Source organism: Monodon monoceros, unplaced genomic scaffold, assembly GCF_005190385.1.
Source record: "Monodon monoceros isolate NGI ecotype Baffin Bay Population unplaced genomic scaffold, NGI_Narwhal_1 Super_Scaffold_11, whole genome shotgun sequence".
In the NCBI taxonomy this organism is placed as follows: domain Eukaryota; kingdom Metazoa; phylum Chordata; class Mammalia; order Artiodactyla; family Monodontidae; genus Monodon; species Monodon monoceros.
Window position 1 is genome coordinate 25,425,193 of NW_021703767.1, and position 25,408 is coordinate 25,450,600.

The 25,408-nt window shown below is 35.8% G+C and overlaps 1 protein-coding gene across 2 annotated transcripts in view; it reads left to right on the forward strand.

Moving 5' to 3' along the window:
* The window catches only part of TMPRSS15 (transmembrane serine protease 15), a 131,497-nt gene that overhangs the window by 56,641 nt on the left and 49,448 nt on the right, over window positions 1-25,408 (forward strand). For both annotated transcript variants that reach the window (XM_029214683.1, XM_029214684.1), the window contains 6 exons: window positions 3,309-3,414; window positions 3,692-3,842; window positions 6,287-6,422; window positions 14,528-14,617; window positions 17,255-17,380; window positions 19,341-19,481. In XM_029214683.1, the coding sequence (XP_029070516.1) occupies window positions 3,309-3,414; window positions 3,692-3,842; window positions 6,287-6,422; window positions 14,528-14,617; window positions 17,255-17,380; window positions 19,341-19,481 (750 nt within the window). The remainder of the gene's footprint in view (window positions 1-3,308; window positions 3,415-3,691; window positions 3,843-6,286; window positions 6,423-14,527; window positions 14,618-17,254; window positions 17,381-19,340; window positions 19,482-25,408) is intronic.

The following is a 25,408-nucleotide window of genomic DNA, read 5'->3' on the forward strand; positions in this document are numbered from 1 at the left end:
TACTACGAGACACACTTGGAAAAAGATAGTGACTATGATGGGATGACTTAAGTCTTAGTCCCAAGTTTTATGATGTTCCTACTCCTCCACCTGGTGAAATACTCCAGCAGAAATATTGTGTGGACTTCTAGTTTCCATACTCTGAGTTGGCTCTGAGTAGAACCAACTGGATGTACAACTATTGAGAATTTATCAGATGAAGAATCAAACTGAAATTGCGCCACATTAAAATCATTGAAGGGAAAAAGGACCGATAATCTTGAGAAGACCAAGAGAGTCATTATAGTGGCCTTTACATATTTGTAGAGCTACCATAAATTCATCTTATCCTAATGAGCCCAGGAGGCAAAATTGGAAATAATAGGTGCACAATAACTTATTCTTAAAAAAGAAATGAATTTTCTAATCATGTTGAAATGGAATGGGCTGCCTTGAAATGCAATGATTCCTGCTGCATCTGATATATGTTAAACAGAGGTCAAGTGACCCCCATAGGCAAAATGTTGTGGATGAAACTTAAGGACAGTGGGTAGTTGGACTAAGTAAATTTTTATGTCAACTATAATTCTCTACTTTTGAAATTCATAATTTTATGAAGAATTTCCTTCCTCTTCTAATCTGTTAACTAAAGAATTTAGCTCATTTCATAGGAATAATAATTTATCATTTTACTTTATTCAAAAATGCACAATTCTATCTGATACTTAGTGTATTGTGTTTTTTAAATTTATTTATGCAAAATTCATAAGGTATTACAGTCCACATAATTAATTTTTTATCTGAACCATGATACAAAGCTCATAACATCACGATACCTTAATTGGATGGAAAACCCCAAGTTTATTACTGTTTAATGGGTAAACAGTAAATTCAAAATATTTCTAATTATAACTAATTGATTGTGAACATGGCCAAACATAAATAGGAGCATGATGTGTGTTTAAGTTATATAATTGCTGCTAACTAGAAATATTTCTGAATAGCGTAGCCATTTCAGTACCTATTCATGGCATTCAGTGGCATTTTAATTATTTCCTCTAGAACTATACTCTAAGCAACTCAAAAGGGACTTGGAGTTGGGCATTTAGAGAGTCGATTCTGGAATATGTCTTCAGTATCTATACTACTTTTTATTGGGTTGAATAATTGAACACTAACTACATGGCTAAAATAAGTACTCATGAAATATCACAGCACTATACAAAGTGTAAGTAGTATGTTAATACTATAAAATATTAAATACACATTCATTTCTATTTTACCTTTTGTAATCTAAATCCAATGATGTGCATATATTACATTTAGTAAGATATTTGATGATGATTTCACCTTGATAAAATACTCATTCTGAATAATTTTTGCCTCATTGATCTAAATATGCATTGATATATCTATTGGCAGTTCTACTAGCATTTTTCTTCGTGTCTTGCATGCTATAAATAAATGGGTCTGAATTTTATACATAGCATTGACTATAAAAATTTCTATATAAAACCTTTGTGGTTCAAAGGATACCATCAGAAAATTTTTAAAATAACCCACAGAATGGGATAAACTATTAGAAAATTTTATGTTTTGATCAAATATTTGAGGGAATTTTATCCAGAATAAAGAAAAAACTCTCAAAACTCAATAATAGAGACAAATAACAGCCAAAGGATTTGAACACTTCTCCAAAGAAGATATATGAAAGGCCAATGACATAAAAGGATTCTGAACATCATTAAATTAGTCATTAGGTACATACAAATCAAAACTACAATTCGTTACTTTTCACATCTACTAAGATGGCTATAATCAAAAAAACAGACAATAACAAGGGTTATCTCATAGTCATATACTGCTGGTGGAAATGTAAAATGGTGTGGTCACTCTGGAAAACAGTCTTGTAGTTCCTTGAAAGGTTAAACATAGAGTTTAACATTATTAATACAGTTAAATACATGACCCTGCAATTCTACTCCCTGGTACATACTCAAGAGAAGTGAAAATGAGCATTTTCATAAAAACAAGTTGATAGCAGCATTACTCAAAATATCCAGAAAAGCAGAAACAACTTAAATGTCCTCTACCTGGTGAATGGATAAATTTTACAATGTGATATATGCCTACAATGGAATATTATCCTGCCATAAAAGGTAATGAAGCACTAGTACATTACAACCTGGAGGAACCTTGAAAACACTAACTAAATAAAAGAAGTCATTCACAAAAGACCATATGTTGCATGGTTTCATTTACACGAACTATTCAGAATAGGCAAGTCTACAGGTTTAAAGTAGATTAGTGGCTGCAAGAGGCTGGAAGAAGGGTGACAGGAATGGGGAGTGCCTGCAATTGGGCATGGGTTTCTTTTTGGAATTATGAAAATGTCCTAAAAAAACCACTTCTGTTTGAAAGCACAAGAGAGAAGATGATTGCTTTCAAATAATCACTAAATTTCAGCATTTCATAAAAAATTACATTCCAATAAAATTAAATTTATACAATATTTCATTTGCTTTACATCATATTTGGTTTCATGATTCCTGCTTTCTGTCATAATACATGAGCTGCAGACTAAAAATAAAAAAATTAAATCTGCCTAAGGAAACATTCAAGAGATCTCATCCCAACAACTCTTCCCACACTTCATATGACTCAAATCATTGGCTGCAAGAATGAATTCCAGACCAGAAAGCACTTTATGCAGTGGCTTGAACTATTTAGAAAGCTCTTATGTGGATTAGCATGTTTCCTGCTCCTCTGTGATCTAACTAGTTATCATTCAAAGGAATATGGAAGATAAGACCGTTGTAAAATCAGGTCATTTCTTATTTAGAGAAACACAGTATAGGCGATGGAATAAAAAACTGACCTTTGAAACACTTAACTTTGCCTTCGAATTTGTATTTAACTACTTGCCTATATCATGCATTAGTCCACTAGCATAACTTAATATCTTAATGGACTGATTGTTTCTAAAGGAGTGAATTAATCAAAACATCTAATAAATTGGAATTAAAGTGGTATTTGGACATAATAATATGACAAAACAGTCATGTGGACTCATAGTAACTCAGACTTTGATATATTCTTCCAATTCAAGACTATTGGGAAGTCCAGAGTTGAGAAGTGATTTTCTTAAATAACAATTGGTTATGGAAGCTGTCTTCTGGCTTCCAGTCCATTGTCCTTTCCACGGTACATAAATACATTTCCTTATATTTTCATCTTAAAGTTGTGCTTTTCTGCTTATGAATGATATAGCTCACACAACAAATATGCTAATAGTTAAGTGAAGTAAACAATTTTTGTTGTTTTTACAGGATTTTACATTTCCACCCCAACTGGACCAGGAGGGAGACGAGAAAGGGTAGGACTTTTAAGTCTCCTTTTAGAGCCCACTTTGGAACCAGTCTGCCTTAGTTTCTGGTATGTTATAAACACATGTTAAGTAACATCTTATTTAATGAGTAACGTTGCCAGGCTCAAATTTTACTAAGGTGTTGTCCCAAGTTTTAATGTATTAGTCATTACTTTTCCAGCTGATAAAGTAGCAAAATACTGGGAAACTCCCTCCTTTTCTCTAGCAACTCCCTCATCCAAGATAAAAGGGGGTATTTGAGTTTAGAAGGGTATAGAAGAACCCTAAAATATATATATTCTAATGTTGTAGGAATCCATTCATTTTTGCTTGCTTCCAAACTAGGTATTATATGTATGGTGAAAATGTCTATAAACTAAGCATTAATATCAGCAGTGACCAAAACATGGAGAAGACAATTTTCCAAAAGGAAGGAAATTATGGAGAAAATTGGAACTATGGACAAGTAACATTAAATGAGACAGTGGAATTTAAGGTTGGCAAAACGCTTTATAATCATGTATTTGTATTATAAAAATGGTGGTACAATTACAGTTTATGGTGATATGGTGAAAAAATTAATTTACTTACTGGGTATAGCCAAGTCACCCTACTTTCCTAATCTTCCTCCTTTATTATCTTTGAGTGCCTCTATTTTCAATTATTCATTGACTTATTAAAAACCATTTACTGAGGAACGATTTACTACATGAAAATACTACTTATAATGAGCCATAAAAGTCATAGAAACCTTGAAGGATATTTCAGCTTTCTTCAGCAACTTTCTAGCATAAGCCAACTGTGTTTTCCTATGTTCCCTGCCTAACTAGGTCTTGCAACTTTTCACATACACCACCTAGATTAGCCCTGCACTTTTCTAGGGAATCATCTTTTCCTGTTAGAACAACCACACCCACCAGAATCCATCCACCCTGCCCCACTTAATCGCATATCTTTCCTTTAGAAACAAATTCTATGAGCCGTCTCATTGGGAAGTCTCTGATCATTTATTTTACATTAGGGTGAATTAATTTTTCATGTAACAGCTTCTCGTGTTTTTTCCTAAGGGTGTTTGCAAGTAAAATGTAGGATAGGGGCTTCCGTGGTGGTGCAGTGGTTCAGAATCTGCCTGCCAATGCAGGGGACACGGGTTCAAGCCCTGATCTGGGAAGATCCCACATGCCCAGGAGCAATTAAGCCCGTGCGCTACAACTATGGAGCCTGCACTCTAGAGCCTGCAAGCCACAACTACTGAAGCCCACACACCTAGAGCCTGTGTTCCACAACAAGAGAAGCCACCCAATGAGAAGCCCACACATCACAAGGAAGAGTAGCCCCCGCTCGCCACAACTAGAGAAAGTCTGTGTGCAGGAATGAAGACCCAATGCAGCCAAAAAATAATAAATTAATTAAAAAAAATAAAATGTAGGCTAATACAGGCTAATCGTTTGACCAAATTAACAATGTTTTAGTTGGGTAATTTCAGACAAGAGAATATAACTTTCAGAAGATATATATTTGGACAGACACCGTCATCAGCGAAGTTTCAGTGCTTTCCTGTGACTTGAAAAAAGGCAGGAGATAATCAATGACCCTCATCTGTATTCCTCCCATCTTTCTTTTATTTCTTCTTTTCCTTTTTCCTTATCCTCTTTCTTCTGATTCTATACTTCTGTGACGTTTTTTTCTCCACCTTTGTTTTCTGATAATTCAAGGAAGGGTAAAGGAAAATGGAACATGAAGGAACAAAGAGATGGCAGAATCAGGGAGCTAAGTATTTTAGTAACCAAATCTGGCTCAACTCACCAAGCGTTTCTTAAAAGTAATTAAACGGGGGCTTCCCTGGTGGCGCAGTGGTTGAGAGTAGCCTGCGCATCCGAAGCCTGTGCTCCACAACGGGAGAGGCCACAACAGTGAGAGGCCCGCGTACCGCAAAAAAAAAAAAAAAGTAATAAAACTGCATCCACTTTTTCAAAGTTAGCTCATCAGGCAGTGTGAAAGCACTGAGTTCTACAGATATTTGCACGTTGGCTTTGCCACTTTGTTGTGAAATCTTGAACAAGTTATTTTAGTATCTTTGACATTCTTCTTGTGCATACATAAAAGGGAGAGGGCAATTATTTGGAACAGTGTCTATCGTGAAGTAGGTGGAATGAATGAACAAATGACTGAATGGATGACTGTACATTAGTGTTGGGAAAAGTAAATGAGATAATGTATACAATGTGCCTTGCACAGTAATTAGCATATCAGGTATTCAGTTTATGTCTTTCCTTTCCCAGAGAGGAGAGGATTCAGGAAAGTCCAGTTAAAAATACCCACTGTTCTTAAGAACCTAATATGTTTCATCTGACCACTGGACATTTCTCCCAAGTCTGGTTTGGTGTCCTCTGAGCATCACCCTCACAATATATCCCACACCAGCTTCCTGGGTAAACTATGACCAGTACCAGCTGTCCCTGAACAACTATATCATACTCATATTTTCTCTTGTTTCCTTCTCTCATTTAAATTATCTAATCAGTGTGTCTTCTCTTCAAGGTTGTATGCTCTAAGAAGGCAGACAGCTACCTCGATTTTTAATATTGTTAGGGAAAGAACCTAGAATAAGATTGGTCTCCCCTGCCAGATAATGTGTATATGTGATGGAGTGGAATGGAGTATGACAATATCATGAAAGAAAGAGCTAGAGACAGAAACTGTGACAATGTTGCCTAACAAAGAAAGAAGACACTAGTGAAAATTTAGACTAGTATGAGCACATAATAGGAAGCTGGGCTCAGCTGAAGGACACTGAAAAGCAATATTTCACTTTGCGATAACTTGTCCACGTTTACTTGGGCATGGCAGTATTGATTCTCCAGAGAATACTGGGACACAAGAAGAATCAATGAGAAAAGATTAAAGCAGAATTATTTTATGTGCCTCTATGAATTACAGGTTGCTTTTAATGCATTTAAAAACCAGTTCCTGAGTGATATAGCATTGGATGACATTAGCCTAACATATGGGATTTGCAATGTGAGTCTTTATCCAGAACCAACTTTGGTCCCAACTCCTCTGCCAGAACTTCCTAGTAAGTAACCTTAACATGTATTTTTCCTAATTATGTTATTACTATTTCCAGGTAGCTCTCTCTCTGACTTATTTTTTTATTATCTTTCCCTAGTATTATTTTTTTCACTGAAAATCAAAACCTTTAAAATATAAGTAAAATGGAAGCTAGTAAAATATTACATATTATATAAAAATTCACAATGAAATTACTTTGTTATGCATCATGTTTATGATAATTTTACTAAATTTTCATTTTTGATAATAATCAAAGTGCTTATTTCTATTTTGTTTTCAACTTAATACAAACTAATGCCGTATTAGCCATGTAGCATGGCCTATAGTCTTTTGGGAAGAAGCCTTAAGATTCTCATAGCCTTCTTATGAGAGTGATGTTAAGATCTCAAGAGGAGTTTACTTAAGGCTGAAACCCTTAAACCAAGTCTATTTTCAGAATAATTTAACAATAACGATTCGGTCTGGACTTTGAATATACCTAGATCACACAAAAGATCTTTGTCCTGTCATGGTGCCTTTGTAAGGCCTTGCAAGAGCAATGACCAGGATTTCCAATGTTCTATGGAATCTTTTGTCTCAAAGGAACAAAACGGAGCCTGTATCTACCTGTGCTCTTAACTCAAATTTGAAACATGACATTTCAGAAGCAAAAGGTACATTATCAACCATCTTATTATGTCAAAGGAGACAATAACTTCATACCACTTTCAGACTATGGGATCTGACCAAAATAAACAAACAAACGAAACGTGTGTGTGTGTGTGTGTGTGTAGTGAAAAATGATATGAAACATCCATTACCTATTGTCCCTCTATTGGGATGTTTTCACTACATTGTAGTTTTGATGCAAAAACATCCCTTTTGTTTTTGGATTATGGTGGTAGGAAGCTCATCTAGCTGTACAGCTTTGCTTGTGTTGAACCTCATAGATGTTTTTGTTTTATCATAAAACACAGCACTTTTTCCATTTCCCCTTTTGTGCCAAGCACACTTGAAATTCTAACCATATTCACATCAGCAAATCAGGTGGCAACCTATCCAAATTTGATTTTACTTCAAAAATTATATATCTTTATGCTTCTAATTTTGTTGTTGTCGTTGTTTGTTTGTTTGTTTGGCGGTACGCGGGCCTCTCACTGTTGTGGCCTCTCCCGTTGCGGAGCACAGGCTCCGGACACGCAGGCTCAGTGGCCATAGCTCACAGGCCCAGCCGCTCCGCGGCATGTGGGATCTTCCCGGACGGGGGCACGAACCCGTGTCGCCTGCATCAGCAGGTGGACTCTCAACCACTGTGCCACCTATGCTTCTAATCTTTAAGTTAAACAAAAACTGACTTTTCAGATGAGTGTCTTTAACAACTCAAAAGCTTTAAAGACAAATGACTGGCATTTGAGAATGCATGACAAATGAGGAGGAGAGTAATCACATTGTCATACTTGTCCCATGCCACCATATTGAATGTGCACTTACATCCCACCAAAAGGCTAATTTATACTTACCATCATGTGTATTAACATGTTTAGATGCATGTATGAGTTATACACATATTCCTCAATATTTCAAGCATTCATTCGAATTTTATAAACATCTGCTACATACAAACACTGCACAAGAAATGTAAGATGTAGCAAAACCATTGATACATGAAACAATATATAATATTAATGAATTAACAAACTAATAAATATTAAAAGCAATATATAACTATGTGCCCCTAAAAGTAGTAAATGAGAGGATTAAGTGATAGAAGACTTTGGAGAAGAGAGTGTGAGCTGAAAAAACCGTCAAGGAAGCATTCAGTTTAAGAGATAGAATGACACTCAAAATTGAAACAAAACCAGGAAATTACCATGCATTCCCACAGAATTGTGACAAGAAGTTTTCTTGACACCAAACTCTGGATCTAATTCACCTTTGCTTCACTGGTGTCTGACTGATTCTTAACATTGCATAAATAGATCATCAACAAATACTATTAGGTATAAACTTATCCTCTCTCATTCTCTTTCTCTCTCTATTTTGGCTGTATGTTCTAAACATTTTTGCCAAACAAAATTCTGATACCAGAACTAAAGCTTGGAAATAATGGTGGGGCTAGGGATGGATAAAATACCACATGAACACAATAATTTGGGCTTCACAGTGTTGTTTAAAAATAATTGTCTCGGCCTTCCCTGGTGACGCAGTGGTTGGGAGGCCGCCTGCCGATGCAGGGGACGCGGGTTCGTGCCCCGGTCCGGGAGGATCCCACATGCCGCAGAGCGGCTGGGCCCGTGAGCCATGGCCGCTGGGCCTGCGCGTCCGGAGCCTGTGCTCCGCGGCGGGAGAGGCCACGGCAGTGAGAGGCCCACATACCGCGAAAAAAAAAATAATAATAATAATAATTGTCTCACTTCATTTTGTATGTGTCCCACTCCCTTCCTGTCTGTTATATGAAACATTTTCATGCAAAACAACATTATAATCGTTAAAATCACTGCTGGTTTGATAAATAATTGCTATAGATACCAAATATTAGCAACATCTTGCTATTTTGATATTGCAATCATTTAATAAAACAGATTGTCTTGGGCTTCCCTGGTGGCACAGTGGTTGGGGGTCCGCCTGCCGATGCAGGGGACACGGGTTCATGCCCCGATCCGGGGGCATCCCACATGCCGCGGAGCGGCTGGGCCCATGGGCCATGGCCGCTGAGCCTGCGCGTCCGGAGCCTGTGCTCCGCGACGGGAGAGGCCACAACAGTGAGAGGCCCGCATACCACAATAAAAAAATAAAGTTAAAAAAACAAAAAAAAAAAACAGATTGTCTTCATAATCCTTTCTGCCAGCATGTTCTATTCATCAATAAGTGGTCAAGAAGAAAATATTTTATAGGTGAAAGTAACATAGTTTCATAGGCTCAATATCTTAAAGGTAGCAAAATCTCATCACTGTATAAAATAGAAAATTTGAGATAACTTTCTTATGTAAAGTCATACATATATAAAGAAAATTTTAAATATGATTTTTCATATTAGAAATGTATCTGTCTAACCCACACAGTCCTCCTATCTCTTCCAATCAGAAAGAGAAAAATATAATACCTCAATGTCAAGGAAGCATGATATGCCTGCATATTTTTACAATAGGGAAATTATAACGGTAGAATAACCCATCTGATTTTAAAATATAAACTTTAGAATTTTCCCAGAGTGTATTTGTTCCAGGTTCCAAATGGTTCACTTCAGGGCAATATTTAGCACAGCAGAAAATGCTAATTACCATCAAATGCATTCTGAACAATTTCATTCTAATGCCCTTTGCAATTGGTTCAGCGAAACTCTTACCTGAGCAAAGCTTTTCTGGTTCCAGATCACTGATTTGTTTAAGCAGAAACAAAGGGAAACCATGGTTGACTGGCTAATAGTCTTTCCTTTGGTTCTTATAGAACATTTAAATAAGAAAATAATCAAGTAACTGACTAGCTAAGGCCATTTTTCTCTGTTGTTCCTAGGGATCCAGGTTGTGCTTTGTTTGGGGAAATGTAAGTTCAGTTTTCATAACTGCAGGGCTTTTTCCATCATGTGATTTTAATCACTTGCTGTGTCAGCTCTATGATTTTTGCCCTGTGACATTGGCACAAATAATTCAAATGTGGGGATTGTATTGAGAACATTTTTAAAAAGTAAACATTTCATTACACAAATATAATGCCAATTTGCAACACAATTGGAATGATTCATGACAAGTACCTACTAAGTAGAATAGGTATATACAAAAAGAAATCAACCTTTCAGCACCTGGCTTATTTCTGGGCTGTTAAAACTAGTTACGGGAAAAAAAAAAAAAAAAGGATAAGCTAGTTTTAACTATTGTAATAGTCACTCTATTTCTATAGTTTCACTCTATTTGGCCATTATTAGGCCACTTTCCATTTCCAAAAACAAAATAAAAGTTAATTTGGAAAGTTTATAGGCTTGATATTATACTTAGAGCTAAATGATCTTTAACTTTAGTTATTCATGTAAAAATGAATCAGTACCAATTTAACGCTCATGTAATTGATGGTCATGTAGAGCTGCTTGCCTTTTATATCATTAGTATGATTTGATACTCTTAGCAAATTCCAAATTAACTGCCCTCATATGCTCCTACATCAGTATGTTTTTGGCAACTCTTGTTTTCATCTTTTTACCTTCAAAACAGCCTATTTATTAGATCTATTATTGGCTAGATGACTAGTAATTATAAATAAAATGTAAACCACAGGGAATATAAATTAGAACTTTATTGCCACAAATTTAATAAAAACATTTGTATCGCAGCTGGTCACTATAACCTGTTAATGGAAATATAAATTTTGACAAACTGAACCCCAAAATTTCTTTTTATATTACCACCTAAGCTTTTAAAATTATTGTGTCTGTAATACTTTAGGACTTGTTATCTATTACTATGATTATTTTTAAAAATCTGCTGACTTTGAAAATTAGCCACTTTTAACATATTCAAACATCAATGTGCAGTAGTATTTCTTAAACTGCACCTATTATTTCCCTCACATAAAAGTAGCAATCAGGCACTTCCCTGGCGGTCCAGTGGTTGAGACTTCGCCTTCTAATGCAGGGGAGTGTGGAAGACTCAACAAAGGCTTTAAATTTGGTCCACATTAAAAAAAAAAAACCTCAAAAAAAAAAAAGTAGCAATCAGAAACCTACTTTTATCATCCTTATTTCTTGCTTTAAATATCTTGTCATAAATAACTTTAATTTGAACCCTTTTACTGTAAGTGAAAGCTGGACTCTCCTACAGTACTCTCCTACAGTAAATGCCTCCACATTGACACATATATCATTTATGTCAGAGGTTTAAGCATGGATTAAGAATGACATGCCTCGAGGAAAATATCTATTCCTGACAGCCATTTTGCAAAATACGGCATATTATTTACATATTGCATGTCATGAAGATTCCTACTGGCATAGTAAGAAATTAATCAAAATACAAATCTTTGAGAGAACAGCTCCAAGAAAAAGAACAATGGTAGAATTTAACAACTGTAATTGAAGATTTCCCTGTATCAGGCAAACTATTTAACTCTCATTCTGTGGGTGGAGATGGTTTATTAAATGACACAGCAGGACTGTGCTCTCCAGAATCACATTTCATGAGTCTTTGGCTCCTCTAAGAAGTACATGCTACATCTCTGCTATACCAACACCACCGTTAAAATAAATTGTGTCATCATATTTAGAATGGCTGAAAGTGTTTTTGCCAATTCCTTACAGTCGTTTATATACAGAGAGTAACTTATCAATCTTATAACACGAAGTATCAGAGATACTTACTGATCATTTATTTGACATAAAATTATATTTGAAATGTATTTCAAAATTACTTCTTAAATATTTTATTATTTTTTAAAGTATTTTTGGTTGAATTTCCAAGAATTCTATTCAGAGGAGAAATGCTAAGTCGACTGCCTGCCTTGACAGACTTAACAATCACACTTGACAATATTTTAGTTCTGGTTGTGTGTTCATTTAAGTCCTACCTACTCATCTGCATATAATATAATGTACCATCAAGTGTTCAGAGAAGTGAACACTCAGTACATTCTCCAAATTGTTGGCTATTTCCTATATGAGGAGTATACAATTTAGATTTTTTTTCCTTGAAGAGAAATGAGAATGATGCTTAAACAACAGCACTCCCACTGGCCACACTGGCCATAGCTAAATTTAAGAAGAGCTGGCTTTCCCCCTCACCAATCAGCAGTGTTATTTTTGTCCCTGCAGTTACACTCTCCCCTCATCATTAGTTTTCTTGAAGATTGAAGAAAGCATTTCACGGCACTTTAGAGTTACTAAAGTTAGGTGAGTTGTGTGTATGTGGGAGTTGAGGGGTTGTAGTGGATGCTTCTTCAGAAATCTTGTCAAGACAATAAGTCGCACAATCGAGGAGAGGATTCGCCTTGGAGGAACTGCTGCTGTAGGAGTACACAGTTCCCTCAGCCTTTCCCAGTGGAGAACCTGCCCTTGTTCCGAATTATCACTCTTTCTTTGGTTCCAATGTCTTCTTCAGCACCCTGTGTACACTGCTTTCTTCCTTCTAGGTCTGTCCATCATTGACCTTACTTGTTAGTGCTCTCATCCACGTTCCCTTCTGTCCTCCTCCTTGTCACATACCCACCAAGTGCCACTTACTGAGACTCAGCCTAAACCCTGCCTATAGCTCAGACCAGATGGTTGAAATGATTCTGTTTAATCAACCCAATAACAGACAGTAACATACTGTGAGATGAGTTTGAGGTTAACTGAGTTGAAGCCTTGACTTTGACACTAAGTGGTTATGCTTGGCATTAGCAAGTAACAGAACACCTCCAATGCCTGAATTGTCCGTTAGCAGCTCGGTGCTTTGTGACCACCTAGAGGGGTGGGATAGGGAGGGTTGGAGGGAGGGAGACTCAAGAGGGAAGAGATATAGGGATATATGTATATGTACAGCTAATTCACTTTGTTATAAAGCAGAAACTAACACACCATTGTAAAGCAATTGTACTCCAATAAAGATGTTAAAAAAGAAAATTGAAATAGTCATAGTAATTACCTAATTCACAAGAATGCACTGACAACCAGGACTGAGCGTGCCAGGTAATGTGTAGGCACTTTTCATAAATTATGTCTGATTTTTACAACAACCTTGAAAATCTCTAATATATATCTAGTTTATATATGAGAAGACCCAGTCTCAAAAAGACAAGTAACTAAGTCAGAACGATAGTTTTAATCCACCAACTCCAACACATCTTTCCTTTATACACCACCTTCTCTCTCCAGATAAGACAATGTGCATGGAAACTTTGCAAACAGTAAGGTTTTTAAAAAAGATTTTATTATTCTTGCTAAGTTCAGCTGATTCTGGACAAGCCAGTCCCAGGAGGGCATATAAGGTAGACCAAGCCCTTACAGAACCAAACCTTACAGAACAGGATATGTTGGCAATGATACTAGTTTGAGCCACAGCAACTGCCTCTCTCTGTCCCATTGTACATATCATAAAACCCAAATCTAAGAAGATTATTACATACAAACTTGAAAGGTGCGCATGAATTCAAAGGATCTACATAAATGAGGCAGATGACATGTAAAAGAGGGATCAAACAAGAGGGTCTGATGGAAATCACTGCTGTAGATGTAGAGACATTTAATTTTTCCCTCCTCTAATCTGATTTCTGTGTTATTGGGAGGAAGTAATACCATTATCGTCTGCCTTTAATAATAGAAAAATTATGTACTTATCTCAGTTTTATATATTCTTCTAATTAGATTATTTTTATTCTTTTGATCTTAAGTATAACATGGTAATAAAAAATAAGATAGAACTGGGATACTCAAAATGGTTGATGAAGTTTTACATTAGTTTAGAATGTCTTTCTAATAAGCAAGATAAATAAAGTAGATTGAGAATTTCATAAAGTTAGTTAACCCACTTGAAGCATCATACTCTTAACTGGAAGATCTGTGCTCTATTTTTTTCTAATAAATTTTCATTAAGTTCAGTTCCAACTTGACTCCTGAACAGTCTAGGCCAATTATCTAGAAGGTAGAGATTTTATCCCCCTTTCCTGACAGTCAAATGCCTCAATACAATATTCAGGATGGTGAAGCTTCTTCTCTACTGAAAAAAAAAGTAGGAAAAAAGAAGGAAAAACAAGAAATGGCAGGATTAGTAATTTACTAGCCCTTCTCATAAGAGAGTGACAGATGTAAGATTTGTTCTATTATGAAGATTCATCTTTTTTTCTACAGTAGAGCATTGATACCTTATTTCATGAAGCCTATTTATAAAAGATGCTTTCAAAATTGTTTTCTTGCCTAAATAATTTTGGGAAATGCTGAATACTATTATGCCTTCTTGGAGAATCACAAAGAACATCTTATATTTAAGGTTTTGAGAAATTCTTCAGTAAAGAGACCTGTTAACCTATATTTTTCCCTTACACAAACTCTAAAATGTATCTGTCAAAACCAGTATTCCAAGAAATATAATTGGAAATTTATGGGCATATAGTATTATGTCTGAAATAAACAATATGTTACTAATGATTTTTCAATGCTTTCCTTTTCAGCGGACTGTGGAGGACCTTTTGAACTGTGGGAGCCAAATACAACATTCATGTCTATGAACTTTCCAAACAACTACCCTAATCAGGCTTTCTGTGAGTCATTTCTTTTCCAGCCATGAGAAACAAATGTATATATCAAAGTTACATTCTCCCCTTGACACAGCAAAGTAATTATAAATTTGCTGTATCTGAATACAACTACCACATCTGTGAGATTGTTTAATAGAATGATAACAAGAATAACAATAATTAATTACTAACTTTTTAGCATTTATTTGATGCCAGTCACTGCACTAATGCTTTATATACCTTATTTTAGACAGTTCTCACAATAATTCTTTAAAACAGATGATATTATTATATTTCTCAAATTTAAAAGTTGAATAAAACCAGTAAGTGAAAGAGGCAGCCTTACCCCAGACACCACTCCCCTTGATTATGCATATAATGTTTATGGTGTGTATAACAAAGTTGCAATTCCATAGAATAAGGTCAGTGGAAAGTATAAAAAGCAAAGAGCCAGTTGTGACATACACACCCTTTATAAATATAGACTAAGGTCAATAAAGCAGGCAGTTATAGTAATGTGATTAGATTCCCAATATAAAAGATGAACTAATAAAGAGGATCACTAAAATATTCTAAGTCTAGAGAGAAGAATAGACTAGTATGCTAAAACCATAAAAAGCTTGTCTCTAGGTCATTAGTCCTAAATAGAGAAGCTCATAAGGCTGCTTAGAGATTGTCTGTGTTAAAGATGCAGATTCCCAGGCCCATCCTACAAAGATTCCACTCCAGTAGTTCTGAGAAGCAGACATGTTCTTCCCCTGCCTTTCACAGCCATCCATAACACCACCAACCTAAATGGAAAATTCTATCAGTGAAAAAAATGCCCCAATGATAGTGAAAAATGTGTCATTAGAAAATGTCATTTCTTCCTTCAAATGATCCAGAGATAAGTATTATTTTGATAGGATAATGAGTCACTATTATAGGGAGATATCTGATTCCAAAAAATAAACAGCCATTAATCTAATTTGACTTGTATGGGGAACCAGAGATGATCATCTCTTCTTCGCATTGGAAATATCTTTTAAATGTATCGTTTGTACAAAGTAATGATTTAAAAAAATCTGGAAATAAGCAGAACATTGAAAGAACAATTTGGAGAAATTTATTAAATTTATTGATTTATTCAACAAATATTTATTGAATGCTTCATCTGTTAGGAACTGAAGTAAGTAAAGAAGAAACAAACATAATTCAGCCTACATAAGGATTCAGATAAATTGTCAGGCATTACAAAATGTCTAAGGTACTGTTTGTAATAAGTGCAAAGGCAGGATACTGTGGAGGGCCATGAGAGGTACCTAACATACAAAAAGTTCAGAGGTAGAAGACCTTGATTTTTTTTTTCTTGAATTTTCAAGCAAAGTTAAGTAATAATAACAAATGTAATTGAAGTGTGAAGGTATTTCACACCACATTAAGCAGTTTGGATTTTATTCTGAGAGCACTAAGGAAACTTTAAATGGTTTAGAGGAAAATAGTGATGAAATCATGTTTGCATCTTCGATGGATCCGTCTGGCTGTAGAATCAGAGACAGGTGGTAAGGGAGCCATCAGCATCAACAATTAGGAGATGAAAAATAAAGGTGACTTGAACTCAGATAGTGGCAGTGGAGACTGAGAAGGAAATGGGATTCCAGGGATATAGGAGGTAGTATTGGCAGCCTTGGTGATTGATTGGATGCAGTAGGAGAGAGGACATCAAGGGAGATGCAGAGGTTTCTGGTATAGACAACTATGAGTAGATGATTAGTGGTGCTATTCACCAAGATAGGAAGAATGAAAAAAGGAATGAGTTGGGGAAAGAGATAATTGAGTGTTCCCTGTATTACACTTTGAATTTGAGATACATACATCTGTAAATAATTGTAAATAATTGTAATTTATTACAGTAAATAAATTGAATAATTTATTCAATAATAAATAATTGTATTTATTTAGTAATAATAATTGAATTATTATTCAGTAATAAATTGAATAAATGGATCTACTTCTCAAAATAAAGTGTAGAAAATAAAGACTTAGATGTCATTACTATGTTGATGAAATGATTTCCTTAAGAGTGAATGAGAACACTCAAGCAGAATGAGGAAAGAACCTAGAACAAAATCTAAAGACTAAATCTTTTAAGGAATCAATAAAGAACAAGGAGTGTTTGTTGTTACTAAGGCTAGTAATTTTGTTTTGTTTTGTTCCAAAAGGAACTACCATCATATGACACATATAAATAATGGCAACAATTACTTAAAGAAATACTAAAGTTTAGTTGCCCTACAAATTGCATTTTAATCACTTCGTTTTCCTCTGCATTTAGTCATGGAACTAAAATAAATGGAAATAGAATATTCACATCTTTGACATTCATAAATTTTAGATTGTAGGAGTAAAAGGCTATTGGCAAGCTTTGATTAAAGTATTCCATTTTATATGAAATAAAGCAAATTCAATTACAGTAAATTATTTCGTATTTAGTTGAAATTTTACTACAAATATTCTGGAATAGACAAAATGTTTCTTCACACACACAAACAGCTTGTAATATTGGTTTATATAAAATGAAATAAATCTTTGAAAGTAATTTGAAATTCTCAAAAGATTGAAGTTTTGAAGAGAAATCAAAAGAACTATGTTTAAACTATGTTGTTATTTATTACTTTTAAGGTGTTTGGAATTTAAATGCACAAAAGGGAAAAAATATTCAGCTTCACTTTCAAGCATTTGACTTAGAAAATATTGCAGATGTTGTTGAAATCAGAGATGGAGAAGGAGATGATTCCTTGCTCTTAGGTAAGTCTCCAGTTTAAATATTGTGAAGGTTGTATGGCTCAAGACACTGGACTGATGAAGAGAGCATTTCTCAATAAATGTAGTTACTCTTTTACAACTAGCAAAGTGAAATTACAGCAGTAGAGTAACATGTCAAACTGTATGTCATGCTTCCAATATGGGGAGTGTTTACAATGATGACAGAATGGTATTTTTCTGAAGCATTCTTGGCAAACGAGGATTCGTAGTTTTGATTCAGCAGTTCCTACCAGCTGATATTAATTTACTACAATAAGCATTACACTTTAGAGACTAAAAGCTAAGAACATCCATTATGCAGTTTTCTATGCATTATGTGTACATCGTATTTCCAAAGATAGCTATTATATTATGTTTTATTTCACTTCAAACTAAAGGAAAAATTGTGTTTGTTATGCAAAAATTTTAAATGCTTTTTACTTTGTGTTTCACTATTACTTTGTCTATGTCTCTAGTACTAGCTGCTTCTATATAAGTATCTGAGAATGAGTCAAAAGTTGAGCAAGTTGATTTTTCCTTAACATCTGTTGATCACTAATTTTTTTAAATAGACATAGGGGGAAAGTGTTCTATTCTACAGGAAATTATTATACCTAGATCATAAAATACATGTTAATATAATAAAAATCTATCAAGTATAATGGCTAATATCTTGCTCAATTACTACCAATTTTTAAGAAAGAAGTGTCTCTTGATAAGTCATGCACTGAACTATGAAAATACATGAAATGTCAACTGGAATGCAGAAACAGCACACTTTACAAGTAAAAGTATTTTATCTAACTGTACTTTAGACCTGTATTAATTATTTCCTATAAAATCCAGCCAGATAGCTATATAATCACATGAACACTGCAACCAGTGGATGAAGACTCCAGAGGGCATGCTCTATAGCAATGAAGGAGCAGAGTGGTGGAGAGGGTTCCCCAGCCATACTAATCAGTCACATTATGTAGGCTTTTCAGAAAAATCCCACATAGTTCTAAAGTACAAGTTTCCTGGGAGAGGATTTTGAGAGCCACACACAGAACAAATAACAATGAAAGTCTTGGTGAGGTGAGGAGCCTTGTGCTAGCAAGAACTGAGGAACTTCAAATTTGATTTTCAATACAGTTATAAACACATTTTGAGTAGTTTTTCCATTTTCAGTTTACTCTTTCTAATAAAAACTTCAGTGTTCTCATGATCTAAGAAAAATCAATTTTTATCATTTCACCTCTTAGTATTTCCATCATTCACAGAAAAGTAAATACGAATTCTAAAAGGATCTCAGAATCATCCTTTTCAAATATGTAGGTGAGAAGTTCTTTTGATACAGAATCACTTTCAAGGATTCCAATATATAAAATATTTAATAAGATGAATGTATTTTTAAATTAACTGAAGCCTTTAGTTTTTAATAAAGAATATTTTATTGTTTATGAAACCCTCAAAGCCCAGGGATTAGAGGGAAAAAAATTGAAAACCATCATTTAGGTTTATATTATCAGTCTCTAATTAATTCATCTTTCAGATTAGGTTAGTGATTCAATTTATTAAAAATATAAAATAAATTTAGACAAAAAATTATTAAGGGAGACTATAAGCTCTGTTATTTTATAAGGGTCTTTAAAAACAGGCAAACAATTATTTTTCTGTGATAACATGAGCTTTAAATAGTAGTGATGCAAAGCCAGACAATATTATGAGCAATTCATCATTAAATTATAGAGCTGCAGAAACCTTAAGTAATACTGGAAAAGATCAGTAGAGAAGTTGGCTTTCCTAGAAGCAGTGCCTAAAATGTAAGAGAATGTATGCATTTACTTACATGTGGTGCTTCCTGAGCAAGCCAGGCTGCATGTTTCATACCTCTGGGAGACAGAACTGAGAAAAAGGGTATATTCCTTCTAGAGTCAAAGGATCATCTCACTATTTTTTTTTTTTTTTTTTTTTTGAGCAGCTGTGTACACAGGGCCTGGTCCAGTAAAGGATGTGTTCTCAACCACCAACAGAATGACTGTGCTTTTTATCACTGATGATGTGATGGCAAAAGGGGGGTTTAAAGCAAATTTCACTACTGGCTATCACTTGGGGATTCCAGGTAAGTGCACTCGGGATTACATGCTGCCTTGTAACTTTTGGAGCAAAACAGTAGAAACATACAGGAGGGGAGATTTGTTCAAGGTGGCGGAGTAGAAGGACGTGCGCTCACTCCCTCTTGCAAGAGCATCTTCGCAGCTAACTGCTGAACAGTCACTAACAGGAAGACACTGGAACTCACTAAAAAAGATACCCCACATCTAAAGACAAAGGAGAAGCCACAATAAGACAGTAGGAGGGGCGCAATCACAAAATCAAATCCCATAACTGCTGGGTGGGTGACTCACAAACTGGAGAACAATTATACCACAGGAGTCCACCCACTGGAGTGATGGCTCTGAGCCCTTGTCAGGCTTCCCAATCTGGGGGTCTGGCAATGGGAGGAGGAAATCCCAGAGAATCAGACTTGAAGGCTAGCAGAATTTGATTGCAGGACTTCAACAGGACTGAGGTAAACAGAGACTCCACTCTTGGAGGACACACACAAAGTAGTGTATGCATCAGGACCCAAGGGGAAGGAGCAATGACCCCATAAGAGAATGAACCAGACCTACCTACTAGTGTTGGAGGGTCTCCTGAAGAGATAGCGGGTGACTGTGGCTCACCATGGGGACAAGGACCCTGGCAGCAGTAGTTCTGGGAAGTACTCCTTGGCATGAGCCCTCCCGGAGTCAACCATTAGCCCCACTAAAGGGCCTGTAGCCTCCAGTGCTGGGTCACCACAGGCCAAACAACCAACAGGGAGGAAACTCAGCCCCACCCATCAAAAGACAAGGAGATTAAAGTTTTACTGAGCTCTGCTCACCAGAGCAACAGCCAGCTCTACACACCACCAGTCCCTCCCATCAGGAAGACTGAACAAGCCCCTTAGATAGCATCATCCACCAGCGGGCAGACAACAGAAGCAAGAAGAACTATAATCCTGCAGCCTGTGGAACAAAAACCACATTCACAGAAAGAGAGACAAAATTAAAAGGTACAAGACTATTTACCAGAAGAAGGAACAAGATAAAACAGAGAAAAACAATTAAATGAAGTGGAGATAGGCAACCTTCCAGAAAAAGAATTCAGAATAATCATAGTAAAGATGATCCAGGACCTCGGAAAAAGAATGGAGGCAAAAATCAAGAAGATGAAAGAAATGTTTAATAAAGACATAGATGAATTAAAGAATAAACAAACAGAGATGAGCAATACAATAGTTGAAATGAAAAATACACAAGAAGGAATCAATAGCAGAATAACTGAGGCAGAAGAATGGATAAGTGACCTGGAAGACAGAATGGTGGAATTCACTGCTGTGAAACAAAATAAAGAAAAAAGAATGAAAAGACATGAAGACAGCCTTAAAGACCTCTGGGACAACATAAAATGCAACAACATTCACATTACAGGGGTCCCAGAAGGAGAAGAGAGAGAGAAAGGACCTGAGAAAATATTTGAAGAGATTATAGCTGAAAACATCCCTAATATGCGAAAGGAAATAGCCACCCAAGTCCAGGAAGCACAGAGAGTCCCAGCAGGATAAACCCAAGGAGAAACACACCAAGACATATAGTAATCAAATTGGCAATTTTTTTTTTTTTACATCTTTATTGGAGTATAATTGCTTTACAATGGTGTGTTAGTTTCTGCTTTATAACAAAGTGAATCAGCTATACATATAGATATATCCCCATATCTCTTCCCTCTTGCATCTCCCTCCCTCCCATGCTCCCTATCCCACCCTTCTAGGTGGTCACAAAGCACAGAGCTGATCTCCCTGTGCTATGCAGTTGCTTCCCACTAGCTACCTATTTTACGTTTGGTAGTGTATATATGTCCATGCCACTCTCGTGCTTTGTCACAGCTTACCCTTCCCCCTCCCCATATCCTCAAGTCCATTCTCTAGTAGGTCTGTGTCTTTATCCCTGTCTTACTCCTATGTTCTTTATGACATTTTTTTCCTTAAATTCCATATATATGTGTTAGCATACGGTATTTGTCTTTCTCTTTCTGACTTACTTCACTCTGTACGACAGACTCTAGGTCCATCCACCTCACTACAAATAGCTCAGTTTCATTTCTTTTTATGGCTGAGTAACATTCCATTGTATATATGTGCCACATCTTCTTTATCCATTCATCTGATAATGGACACTTAGGTTTTTTCCATCTCCTGACTATTGTAAATAGAGCTGCAATGAACATTTTGGTACATGGCTCTTTTTGAATTATGGATTTCTCAGGGTATATGCCCAGTAGTGGGATTGCTGGGTCATATGGTAGTTCTATTTGTAGTTTTTTAAGCAACCTCCATACTGTCCTCCATAGTGGCTGTATCAATTCAGGGCAAATATTAAAGACAAAGAAAAATTATTAAAAACAACAAGGGAAAAATGACCAATAACATACAAGGGAACTCCCATAAGGTTAACAGCTGATTTCTCAGCAGAAAAACTACAAGTGGCACTATATATTTAAAGTGATGAAAGGGAGGAACCTACAACCATGATTACTCTACCCAGCAAGGATCTCATTCAGATTCGATGGAGATTTCAAAAGCTTTACAGACAAGCAAAAGCTAAGAGAATTCAGCACCACCAAACCAGCTCTACAACAAATGCGGAAGGAACTTCTCTAAGTGGGAAAAACAAGAGAAGAAAAGGACCTACAAAAACAAACTCATAACAATTAAGACAATGGTAATAGGAACATACATATCGATAATTACCTTAAATGTGAATGGATTAAATGCTCCAACCAAAAGACACAGGCTCACTGAATGGATACAAAAACAAGACTGTATATATGCTGTCTAAAAGAGACCCACTTCAGACCTAGGGACACATACAGACTGAAAGTGGGGGGATGGAAAATGATATTCCATGCAAATAGAAATCAAAAGAAAGCTGGAGTAGCAATATTCATATCAGATAAAATAGACTTTAAAATAAAGAATGTTACAAGAGACAAGGAAAGACACTACATAAGGAACAAGGTATCAATCCAAGAAGAAGATATAACATTATAAATATTTATGCACTTAACATAGGAGCACCTCAATACATAAGGTAAATGCTAACAGCTATAAAAGAGGAAATCAACAGTAACACAATAATAGTGGGGGATTTTAACACCTCACTTACACCAATGGACAGATCATCCAGACAGAAAATTAATAAGGAAACACAAGCTTTAAATGATACAACAGACCAGATAGATTTAACTGATATTTATAGGACATTACCTCCAAAAACAACAGAATAAACTTTCTTCTCAAGTGCACATAGAACATTCTACAGGGTAGATCACATCTTGGGTCACATCAAACCTTAGTAAATTTAAGAAAATTGAAATCATATCAAGCATCTTTTTGGACCCCAATGCTATGAAATTATAAATCAGTTACAGGGAGAAAAACATAAAAAACACAAACACATGGAGGCTAAACAATACATTACTAAATAACCAAGAGATTACTGAAGAAATCAAAGAGGAAATAAAAAAATACCTCGAGCCAAATGACAAGGAAAATATGATGATCCAAAACCTATGGGTTGCAGCAAAAGCAGTTTTAAGAGGGATGTTTACAGCAATACAATCTTATCTCAAAAGACAAAAAAAAAAAAAAAAATCACAAATAAACAATCTAACCTTACACCTAAAGGAACTAGAGAAAGAAGAACAAACAAAACCCAAAGTTAGTAGGAGGAAAGAAATTATAAAGATCAGAGCAGAAATAAATGAAAGAGAAACATAGAAAACAATAGCAAAGATCAATAAAGCTAAAAGCAGGTTCTTTGAGAAGATAAACAAAATGGATAAACCTTTAGCCAGACTCATCAAGAAAAAGACGGAGATGACTCAAATCAATAAAATTAGAAATGAAAAAGGAGAAGTTAAAATGGATACCACAGAAATAAAAAGAATCATAAGAGACAACTACAAGCAACTCTATCGCAATAAAATGGACAACCTGGAAGAAATGGACAAATTCTTGTAAAGGTATAACCTTCCAAGACTGAACCAAGACAAAATAGAATTTCTGAACAGACCAATAAAGAGTAATGAAATTGACACTGTAATTAAAAGTCTTCCAACAAACAAAAGTACAGGACCAAATGGCTTCACAGGTGAATTCTATCAAACATTTAGAGAAGAGCTAACATGCATCCTTCTCAAACTCTCCCAAAAAATTGCAGAAGAAGGAACACTCCCAAACTCATTCTACGAGGCCACCATCACCCTGATACCAAAACCAAAGATACTACAAAAAGAAAAGTACAGACCAATATCACTGATGAATATAGATGCAAAAATCCTCAACAAAATGTTAGCAAACAGAATCCAACAACACATTAAAAGGATCATACACCATGATCAAGTGGGATTTATCCCAGAGATGCAAGGATTCTTCAATATATGCAAATCAATCAATGTGATACACCATATTAACAAATTGAAGGAGAAAAACCACATGATCATATCAATAGATGCAGAAAAAGCTTTTGACAAAATTCAACACCGATTTATGATTAAAAACTCTCCAGAAAGTGGGCATAGAGGGAACCTACCTCAACATAATAAAGGCCAAATACAACAAACACACAGCAAACATCATTCTCAATGGTGAAAAACTGAAAGCATTTCCTCTAAGATCAGGAACATGACAATGCTGCCCACTCTTGCCACTGTTATTCAACATAGTTTTGGAAGTCCTGACCATGGCAATCAGAGAAGAAAAAGAAATTAAAAGAATACAAATTGGAAAAGAAGAAGTAAAGCTGTCACTGTTTGCAGATGACATGATACTATACAGAAAAAATCCTAATGATGCCACCAGAAAACTACTAGAGCTAATCATGAATTTGGTAAAGTTGCAGGATACAAAATTAATGCACAGAAATCTCTTGCATTCCTATACACTAACAATGAAAGATCCGAGAGAGAAATTAAGGAAACAATCCCATTCACCATTGCAACAAAAAGAATAAAATACTTAAGAATAAACCTACCTAAAGAGGTAAAAGGCCTGTACTCAGAAAACTATAAGACACTGATAAAAGAAATCAAAGATGATACAAACAGGGGCTTCCCTGGTGGCGCAGTGGTTGAGAGTCCACCTGCCAATGCAGGGGACATGGGTTCGTGCCCCGGTCTGGGAGGATCCCACATGCCGCGGAGTGGCTCGACCCGTGAGCCATGGCCACTGAGCCTGCACGTCCGGAGCCTGTGCTCCACAATGGGAGAGGCTGCGACAGTGAGACGCCCACGTACTGCAAAAAAAAAAAACCAAAAAAAAACCAACAACAACAAAGATGATACAAACAGATGTAGAGATATACCATGTTCTTGTATTGGAAGAATAAATATTGTGAAAATGACTATACTAACCAAAGCGATCTACAGGTTCAACACAATCCCTACCAAATTACCAATGGCATTTTTCACACAACTAGAACAAAATATCTTAAAATTTGTGTGGAGACACAAAAGACCCCAAATAACAAAAGCAATCTTGAGGGAAAAAAATAGAGCTGGAGGAATCAGACTTCCTGACTTCAGACTATACTGCAAAGCTACAGTAATCAAGACAATATGGTACTGGCACAAAAACAGAAACATAGATCAATGGAACAGGATAGAAAGCCCAGAGATAAACCCACGCACCTATGGTTAACTAATCTATAATAAAGGAGGCAAGGATATACAATGGAGAAAAGACAGTCTCTTCAATAAGTGGTGCTGGGCTACCAAATGTAAAACCGATAGCTAGTGGGAAGAAGCTGCATAGCACACGGAGATCAGCTCAGTGTTTGTGACCACCTAGAGGGGTGGGATAGGGAGGGTGGGAGGGAGGGAAACGCAAGAGGGAAGAGATATGAGGATATATCTATATGTATAGCTGATTTACTTTGTTATAAAGCAGAAACCAACCACCATTGT